Here is a 10127-nt window from a genome sequence, read left to right as displayed (position 1 = left end):
TACATAAAAATCTATGAAGTTGGAACTTATGTATTTTATTGGAATTGTTGCCATATTTGTTTATATATACTGTGTTCACAGCTCTCTATAGGAAGACCTCCTTTATTGACTATACCCTCTTTCTCTTTAATTAAACCTTTTTCAAGTACATAATAGTTTATTTATCGATAATTAATATATATATATATAACATAACCTTTCTGTAATCTCTTCTGAAGTAGTGATATAGTGGATTCCTAATGTCAATAAACTAAAAAATATAAAAATACCAAAAAAACCTTACCATGACGCATTCCAATGAGTTTATTCTGTAAAAATCTTGTCCATAAACAGCAAAAACAGTCACCTACAAACTTTTGAAATGTAAATCATGTTTCAAATACAGCATAACAAATAATGAACTGAAAATGTATGGTACAACAATACACAATGTTATCATAAAATAAATTTAAAAAAAATCAATGAAAAAGAGCAGTTTCCTTTTGGAAAAGCAATGGAGGCAAATAAAGGCAGCTGGCTTTTGTTAAAGATGGAGCATCAGCATGATCTTAAACAAATTATCTTTAAATCAATGCTTGCGATAAAAAGACAAAATAAACAACATTTTTGCAATAGCGCAGATGTCCTAACTCACTATTATATAGTGCATTGTGCATCACCTAGAGGTGTCCAATTTTTTTCCATTTGATGGGTCAGTCTGCCTGGATTTCCTAGTGCATACATTATTACAGCTCTTAGATGGATACAGATGTTTTGTTTTGTACTGAGTGCCAGAGGCTTCCATGAATGTGTCGATTTACATTAACCCCAGTGGGGATGCCCTGGCCTATGCCCCCCCAGGGCCCTGTGGCTTCTAGATCCAGCCATGGATATATCTGTGTTGACACTTGTGAGCAACTAAAACCACAATATGTTGGTCGTCTGATTTGGGATTTTGGCGATGAGAAAGAAAATGTAATACACGTTTTCTAATTCTTACAAAACCGTAACGCCTGATTTAGGACAATGTCAACAGCCACCATCAAAAATGAACCCCCTTTTTCAGCATGCCACTATAAAAATCATTATAATCATCAATATACAGTGACATATTCCACAGCTACACAGAAGAACAGATATAATATTTATATATATAACATTTGTTAAAAAGATGAGATGATGCCTAGAGCAGTCCGAGTAAAATAGAAGTCCTCTATTCTACAACAAAGGTCAAATATACCGGTATATTTAAATTTCTTTGAGTTACAATGTGTAACCCGGTTGTGCACAACACTTCATAATACATTAATCTATGTACTTCTCCATTCGTTTTTTTTTTCTGGTTACATGAAATATAGTAATGTGGGATGGACACTGTAATGATATGACAGTAATAGTAGAAGAAAGACCCTTACATTTTTAACCATGTGAAAAAAAAAAAAAAGGAACTCCAAGCTACAACTAGAGTGTCAGTACACTGCGAAAACCATAACTGTGATATTGTCTATAATATTGTATATATTCATACCGGAGGACATTTGAAACATGTTTGCACACAGTGAGGGTGTGATGGGTGAATGGAGATACGTGATGGGGCCGGCATGAAGGCTGAATTGAGTTTATATTACAAATGTGGTTAAATAAGTCAAGAGTTACGACACACTAGAATTCATTTGTGAGTTTGCTGCCTTTGATTGAAAGCAGATCTTTCTGTCTGGAATGCAGTTTTTCTGTTCCGTTTATTTGGAGCGGACATGGAGCAGATTGAAGATAAAGTTGTGAGACACATCGTTTTCACATGAAGAGCTCCCAATGACTGAGTGTCATGGCGAGAAAACATTTTCGCAGTCTAGGTGGACAATCAGTCATGGAATCATAGATTCCAGGACAGGAAGTGATGTTGTAGCATGCAACTGGTCAGTCTGTTCATAGTGTTTTTTTCATAAAGTAAAAGCATTCAATTGTTCATATATGGTATAATAATAGCCTATAAGGGTATCAATGTCAATATTGCAAAATAGTAGGGTTTTAAATGTTTGAATGACAGCAAACATACTAAATTGCCCCAGTGTGTCAGCACTCTTTTGAAACAGTTGGCTCCTTAAGTCTTGGTATTTGGAGGCTGACACAAAAACAGAAACCTCAGAGATGACAGGAGAAGTTATTTGTGCTAATACCCTGGAGCCACATTCTTTCATTTGGTTTAATAGACTTACAAGTTAAGATTTGCAGCCAGCAAACAACAATCCTACATCAAATGATTACCAATTACCTAGTACAGTAACAGTGGATTTTGCGTTGCTAGTGGCCACTTGATTAACTTAATATAAATTGACGTCTAACAGTTTGGTCTTTGATGACAAATTATATATTTGTTTATCCTGGCCTTGACCCCATCTTTCTGTTTTGTTTTTTTTGGATGAAATCCACAAGTCCATGTGTTAGTGTCAACGGCCAGTAGATGGTGCTGATGGAACAAACAGTGTGTATATCATCCCATTCCAATACTACTTGCACAAAGAATGAATTCTCATAGGTGTTGTCCTCTGAGTGTTTAATGTTCTTCTCTAAGCAACTGGTTCTGTGAAATGCACAGAAGATAGACATGAATTAATAAAAATTACCAATTGCCAATCATCATGAATTACAAATAGATCATATTCTTTCCATTGTTAATTATATACAAATATTAGATAAAAATATCAGAAACTTGATTCAATAACAGGTAATTACTCCCAATTATGCAAAATAGCAGGATGCATACTAACTAATAGATTAATACAAATAACATAAAATCAAGAGTGTGCTATGACTACTGAGTTATTGAGTTACATAGATAGATCCTTTAATAATCCTTTACAGGAAATTACATACACATAACTTATATTGTCATTCTGGAAACATTGTAAATTAACTATTTCTAAATGAAGTAAGTAGTGCATACCCACCAAACCGGGGTCCCGGTCCTTTGAGGAGATACCTATGACCTGAGACCTATTAGTAAATACCGATGACCTGGCAGCCCACCTTATTGTCAGTGGCGTTCTGGATGAGGCCCCCGTCCGTTTCCCCGCCCACAGAGTTGCTCTTCTTGTCGCCCTCCTTCCCGTCCTTCTCCAGGTCGTCCTCGCCGGACGACACGCGCGACAGCTTGGAGGACTTCTGCCACAGAGAGGAGCGTAGGCCATTACCACAGGAAGTGAGGTCGAAGCATGCACTTGGTCAGTGGGTTCATAGTATGGTGTTATTTTCTCCGCGGGGTTAATGGGGGAGCGGAGGCCGTGTTCACACATGGAACAGGGCTTTGTTTGGAACATGGGTCCTTCCAGGGTTCTCCATGCCTGAGGTTGACCCCAGATGACCGCAGGTCAAAACGTTGCTTCCGCCTTCTAGGAAGGAGAACATCGTGCTGGTGTGAAGGGGTTTCTTCTATCTAACCTAATTCATTGGTGGCATACAACCACAAAAAGGGGCGTGTACTACAGAGTAGGCTATGCATAGACACACCCAGAATGGAGAGAAGGGAAACCTACTTATGTGATGAGCAATATGTACCCTAGTATTGTACTATATGAACCCCCCCCCCCCCCACACACACACACACACACACACACACAGAGACACACACACACACACACACACACCTCTTTAGGCGAATCAGCCAGTTATGACGTTTGAAAATATGTAGAAATCTGTAGAATTCTACAGTAACCCCCCCCCCCACACACACACACACACACATACACACAGACACACAGAAATACGAGAAAAGCCACATTCCTTCATATGCGCCACATGTACTGTGCCTGATGGGACCCAGTTGCTAAGCAACAGTGGTTGCTAAGCAGAGAGCAGAATGTGATGTGGGTGAGTCCTCCAGCCGGCTCCCGGTTACAGCGGTCGGCCGTGGCGCCGTCTTTAACGCGGGCAGCCACCAACTATGGCACTGCAAGCCCCCTGTTCCCTTCTTAATCTAAAGGGCTCTTAGTGTTGTCAAGGTGAAGCACAGGCAGGCTACAGGACCACAATCGATAAGCCGGTGAACCTGGTGAGGAAGTGGATTGAGACTAAATGAAAATCCACCACCTTCCTCTTGAGCCACAGCAAGCTTGAAAGCCACTCTGTGTCTATCAAGCTTTGGTTAAACTGGAGGTAGACTAATCGTGCCTTCAACTTTTGGATCCCACATGCTGAGATGCCTCTGTAGGAGATGTATTGTTATCAATGGGACATGACACTAGGGTTGGTCTGGATTTGTCCTTAATAACGTCTTTGAGGAAGCCTTTTTTTATCAGCCTTCTTCGACCTTTGTCATTTAGCTTGTAGGATAAATGCTACGATACCATTTATTAACAGCATAACAATCATTGACAAAACACGAAAATAATGTAGAAGCTGTATCCACCAGCCCTCTGGCCTAGGACCAGCTGATTCCATCTGAGCGCCTCCTGGTGCATTGTGGGTCACATGGCTTGGAGGTGGGGAGGGCGGCGGAGCTGTGTGTACCTTTGATCCGGCGGTCTTTTTCCGTTTGGACCCGGCCTTGTCTGTTCCCTTGAGCTTCTCCTTGTTGTCTTCCTCCTCCACAGAATCCCCCTCCTCTCCCTCACTGCTGCCGTCCACCGCGTTCACCCCTTCTTCCGTCTCGGACGAGCTCTGCTGCATGGCCTGTGTGTGTGAGAGTGTGCATGTGTGTGCATGTTTTTAGTTTATAACGTGGACAGACAAGCAGACACACAACCCAACAGCTGAGATCTTACGTTTGTGGACAGTTTCGTAGACGCGTCGTTCAGGAGGTGACTGGGGAACAAGAATGAGCACACGCATGTGTTGGTCTGTCTCATCCCCTACATGATTGGTTGCATGTGTACGCTTGTTGAAATTCACATATATGCTGTGAACCAGATGCTGCTTATTCTGGTAGCATTCGGAGTCAAGGAAGCATCAAGTCATGTCATCATATCGAATATTAACAAAAAAGTAAGCCTTTCGCGGGGCCTCTGACTAGGCATGTTTTGAAGGCAGCGTAGTATCCTTTGTTGGTCAAGATATCCCACAATCGCCTGCACCCGCTCCACTGCTCAGACAAAAAGAAAACAACAAAAACCAGCAATAGCCTCGAGCTTGTGTACAAATGAAAGTTATATTGACTTTTAGACTAATGCTTCAACAATTAATAATGCTACTCTAATAAAACGGAAAAATCTCATTAAAGAAATAAGCACTTAGTCCAAATGACAAACAGGTGGTAGTATAGCCGTTGTAACTGATGGTACTATTTTGGCAACGTCATAACATTCTGATGCATTGATGCCTTGAAAGTCTGTCTCAATCCAGAACCCCCCTTACAGGTTACTTCACACAAAAACACTACCTCCAAAGGACACCGACTCATTCGACAGCAAGGCTGCATGCCGCTGACTTCTGTTTGGGACGCAGCCACTATCTATATTGACCGAGTTCATATGAGTACATAACTAGATTACAATCCAACCTCCATCGACCTTGTGCTAGAAGAGGATCTGGCAGCAGCACAGTAAGCACAAACCAACATCGTACATCGTAGACGTAACACTAGAGTTACACGATTGCAGTTATTTAAACGCAAACCTAACGACGTCCAACTATTAACCTAAACTGAAATAACCTGATCGAACACCTAGTCTTTTCTTTTGAAGAGAGAGTGACCACTAAATTAAACAAAAAAGATCTTCCTGCCGCCAAATGAATGCAACAGAAAGCAATGTAGTTAAGTATGTGGAAGTAGCCAAACATTGACATATAGCAGGAGTAAATCAAGTTTAGGGTCAGGGATAAAAAATAGACAAACGATTTCCCTAGCTAGGGAATGGTGCATATTTAGCTTTGAGTCGTCTTCGTTACCTTCCAACTAATGGAAAAATCTGGCATTTAAAACTCAAGGCAAAGAAGAGAGTTAAATCGAATTCCTAATAATCTCATAAACACAATCACTGCTATACAGGGACCCATTTGTGAATGAAAATAAACTTCTGGCTGTAGTCAACTGTTCAGCTAGCGTCTCTCCTCCCAGTGGTCGGTCTCTCTCTCCCCTTCTGGCACTAGCTCTCGTTCTTTGTCTCGAAGCCCCGATCCCATTTCTACCCCTTACCCCTTCCCCTTAACCCTTCCTCTTCCCCCTTCAAAACAAGGGGGAGGGGGAAGGGGTAAGGGGTAGAAATGGGATTGGGCCTAACTCCCCCATGTCTTTGCTCTCTAAATCAGAGAGATAGCGGGCTGCTGACAGACCTGGTAGCCGGTGAACTTGACTCCGGGGTTGTTCTCAATCTCCCATAGGCCCTCGTTGAAACCCTTCCTCTTGTTGGACTTGCCAAACTTGTCTTTGTACTCCTTGTAGGGCAGCAGGTCCTTTGGGCCCAGGAACGCACTGGGATGAGAGGACCAAATAAGAATAGTCGTGTTAAATCTGTGTGTTACTCTAGTCCGACCCAATGTTGTGAGTATCTACTGGGCTAATGACACAATGTTGTTGAGCACTAGGCTAATGACACAGTGTTGTTGAGTATATACTGGGCTAATGACAGTGTTGTTGAGTATATACTGGGCTAATGACACAATGTTGTTGAGTATATACTGGGCTAATGACACAGTGTTGTTGAGTATATACTGGGCTAATGACACAATGTTGTTGAGTATATACTGGGCTAATGACACAGTGTTGTTGAGTATATACTGGGCTAATGACACAATGTTGTTGAGCATCTACTTGGCTAATGACACAATGTTGTTGAGTGTGTACGGGGCAAAGTACACAATGTTGTTGAGCATGTACTATGCTAAATACACAATGTTGTTGAGTATGTACTGGGCTAAATGACAAAGCGTTGTTGAGTATGTACTGAGCTAAATATAGAATGTTGTTCAGTATATACTAGGCTAAATACACAATGTTATTGAGTATATACCGGTACTAGCCTAAATTACACAGTGATGTTGAGTTTAAACTGGGCTAAATGCAAGCGGAACCTAAACGTGCAGCAATCGTCGCTTTGTTATGGTTATGGTGTAATGGTGAATCGTAGCATTAATGAATGTTATTGGAAGCAGTAGCACCAAGCAGGATAGCCTAGTGTTTTGGTTAATGGACCTGAAAAAAGGGTCCACATTTCAGTGTCCACATTTTGTAGGCATCCTCAAGCAACCTGCTCAACAATATCCTGGTTAAATCACTGTAAATTGGAGAAAAGCTCAGGGTCTCAAAAGGTAATAGCATGCTTTTGTACCAAACAGCGTCTTAAAATCGTTCCATACACATTGGTAGCTTGCTGTTACATACATCTTCACATTCATTTACACCTGCTTAGGTGCAGTTTTTAGAACTTACGTTTCATGCGTGCCGAAGAAGAAAATGGGATACTTGTTGGCAGGTGGTTTGACAGCCCCTTCTGGAAGCTCATCAATCTGACAGGCAGAAGGGGGTGGGGGATACATGAAAATGGGGGAGAAGGAGGGGGACCATGGTGCTTAAGTGGAAGCAAGGGAGGAGATCCTGCTGTGTGCAATGGTTCAAAATGCATTGTGAGAAACTGACATTATTATGTCGACAGGATTATTCATGGTTGAAGTAGCAGAATAAAATTATATTTTGTCACACAATGTTGCACACATGTTAACGGCAGGGGTTACTTGAGGAAATTTCAATGCATTAAAAATGTGCATGCATATTCTAGGTCCACATATATAAAATGGCAGAATAAAAAAAAAATCTTGACTATGGATACTTAATAGAGAAAGATTGAATACGGAATGTTGTGTTGCACAGTGTCGAACGATGCTGCCTCAACTGTTGTCATTCTAGCCCTTCCCCATAAAGGTCCATAAAAAAGGCATAAAGTGGTGTGTCTGCATCAACGATATATTACTTCGAAATGGGTCGTAAAACAACGCTAGCAGCCAAATCCAGTAGCATCCATGTATTCACACAGCATCATCGGCGATGAGACTGTCTCAGGCAACCCCGCCTCCCTTCCCCTCGGCCCGGCTGCGGTGCATACTCACCCTCGCCGGCCAGTGTGGGTATCCTTTCATTTTGGCAAAAACCAAATCTCCTGCCTTGTATTCCCGCGGCCGTGGTCGAGCCATGTAGTCGGTTAGTGATCCAAGGGATTCAGGGGTTGTATTTGAAAGATTCTCGCACTTGTCCTTGGCCCTCAAAACCGGAGTAAATTATCGACCATCAATGTTTTTATATCAAGGCTGCAGTTTACACGGAAATAAATAATAAAAAAAGACGCGGAAAGGGCCTGGGAAAAAAAGGCGATCATCCTGCGCACAGAAACGTGCGTAAACGTGTCCTTGAATGGCCGTAGCCTGCTACATCTATCGTCAGGGCTGTGAAACCCGAAGCCTTCGCAGGTCTCTCGGAAATTATAACAATACGATAAATGTTACTCCTAGACGACTACTGGCCAGAATGTTCTGGCCAGAATGATTAGGTTTGTTAAAAAAAAAATAGGCCAGATGCGCTATTTTAGATAAGAACTTCAGATGAGTAAATACATAACTTTGATAATGAGGATGAATGATAAGGATAATTGTAATGATCTGATTATTTTATTATTGAGATCATTATGACTATCATAATTATACATTTGAGAAGTAATCATGTAAATAAAAAAATAATAAAAAAAGTAAAATTATTATATTAGCTCTGTCTGTTTTCATCGAGCACACTCAGCCCCTGCCTGACATACGTCTTTCTCTCACCAGTTCATCTCTAAAGTCTATCAATGGATGTAGCAATGAATGCTTGATATTTTTTCACAGACCCAGGCTTTGACACTGAATGACATCAGCCCACCAGCCTTTCCTCTGGGACCTCGCAAATGTCTGGTCAACACACCTTGACCATTTTCATTGAGGTGTAATATGTGCAAAAACAGGTGGCTATATATGGCCGAAAGATTAACATTGGATAGGTCTAAAGGTTTGAAATTGATGTGTGTCAAAGCACCAGCACTGGCCAATGAGTGTTAAATTCACTAGTTAAGTCTACTACATAAAATAGCTGACCCATAAATAGTGTTTGTCTTAGGAAGAGCCCTGTGTTAACATTCTATCAATTAAATCATTACAAAGTGGGGACTTGCTTTTGTTGACTTGGTAATATGTTTTTTTTTAATTCTGAATTTCCTTTCAGGGCTCTATATTTTATTCTCTTACTTATGAAGTCCATTTTCTATATGTAATAATTGTTAAGACAATAACACCTTGTATCTTAAATGGTGCACCAACAGATGGCAGCACACGACCTATTTAGCCGTGCTTAAAATCGATGTTTTATTTCATACTGTCTACCCGCAGATGGCAGTAAAGAATGAAATTTTCTGAACAGCCTTTTAAGACCCTTTACAATGTAAGCAGATTTACTATATAGTCCCGTGCTGTAGGTGGCAGCAAAAGCTTTGGTTAAACTGAAGGGCATGTCTTTCTGTCACCAGCACATGTGATTCTCATCTCTCCCGGACAGATGTTTCTTCTCCGCTGCTTACAATGCGGATGCCTGTCACATTGAGCCCTTCAGCCTTCCAGAATGAGGAAAATAAAAACATGAATACAGACATTCCTCTCATTCGATCTGTGGGTCTGTTTGTATGAACCAAGGTGGATGCTGCTTGCAGACTTTTCAATGTAGGCTATTACACCTTGATCACAGCAGGTCAGGCCACTATTGAAAAGCTCTCAGACTTTGTTATATTTCTCAGGAGCAGTGGCCTAGAAGTATTTCCTGTAAGAGCGCCTATAGAATCCCCACCGCAAAGCATTGCCGCTTGTCACAGAAAGAGAACTACTTTGACCCTATTCAAAACACATGCACACCTGCGTATGTTTTGAAGCCACATGTGTTTTGGATTGGAGAGGGAGAGACGTAACGTTGGGATCCGGAAAACAGATGTTTGCTGATCTGTTCGGTTGTCTAAGTATGGCTTTCCCTTGTCTTGGCCTTGTGTGCCGTGAAAAATAATTCCAACAAATTTGGCGGTGGACCGAGTGACAAGCATGTGGAAGGTTTGGAAGCGTTACAAATTCCTCGTGCTTCCTTTTTTATTCATGTCTGCAGTGCATTTTGCCTGGGACCCCGAACCATTGTTAGTTTTGGCATTTTTTAT

At 41.3% G+C, this 10127-nt stretch overlaps 1 protein-coding gene across 2 annotated transcripts; it reads right to left on the bottom strand.

The window, feature by feature from the left end:
- Positions 1-287: 287 nt before the first annotated feature.
- LOC132471986 (hepatoma-derived growth factor-related protein 3-like) lies at positions 288-8364 on the bottom strand. 2 transcript variants are annotated; one of them, XM_060071372.1, is made up of 6 exons: positions 8017-8364; positions 7343-7419; positions 6247-6385; positions 4486-4647; positions 3007-3138; positions 288-2560 (listed from the first exon to the last, which is right to left on the bottom strand). In XM_060071372.1, the coding sequence occupies exons 1-6, from the start codon at positions 8098-8100 to the stop codon at positions 2534-2536; spliced, it is 621 nt and encodes a 206-aa protein (XP_059927355.1). In that variant the 5' UTR covers positions 8101-8364; the 3' UTR covers positions 288-2533. The 2 variants fall into 2 exon arrangements, with proteins under 2 accessions (XP_059927355.1, XP_059927354.1); XM_060071371.1 differs by having other exon boundaries at positions 3007-3141; positions 8017-8354.
- Between the last annotated feature and the right edge of the window lie 1763 nt (positions 8365-10127).

Source organism: Gadus macrocephalus, chromosome 14, assembly GCF_031168955.1.
Source record: "Gadus macrocephalus chromosome 14, ASM3116895v1".
In the NCBI taxonomy this organism is placed as follows: Eukaryota; Metazoa; Chordata; class Actinopteri; order Gadiformes; family Gadidae; genus Gadus; species Gadus macrocephalus.
This window is presented reverse-complemented; position numbering and strand designations above follow the sequence as displayed.

What these genes read in the sequence shown, in the direction of transcription:
- LOC132471986 (XM_060071371.1), bottom strand. Translation starts at nt 8,100, where the DNA reads ATGGCTCGACCACGGCCGCGGGAATACAAGGCAGGAGATTTGGTTTTT. An exon ending in TCAAGTTCACCGGCTACCAG is followed by an intron (nt 4,648 to 6,246) that starts GTCTGTCAGCAG and finishes TCACACACACAG; the next exon opens with GCCATGCAGCAGAGCTCGTC. An exon ending in AAAAGACCGCCGGATCAAAG is followed by an intron (nt 3,142 to 4,485) that starts GTACACACAGCT and finishes TCTCTGTGGCAG; the next exon opens with AAGTCCTCCAAGCTGTCGCG.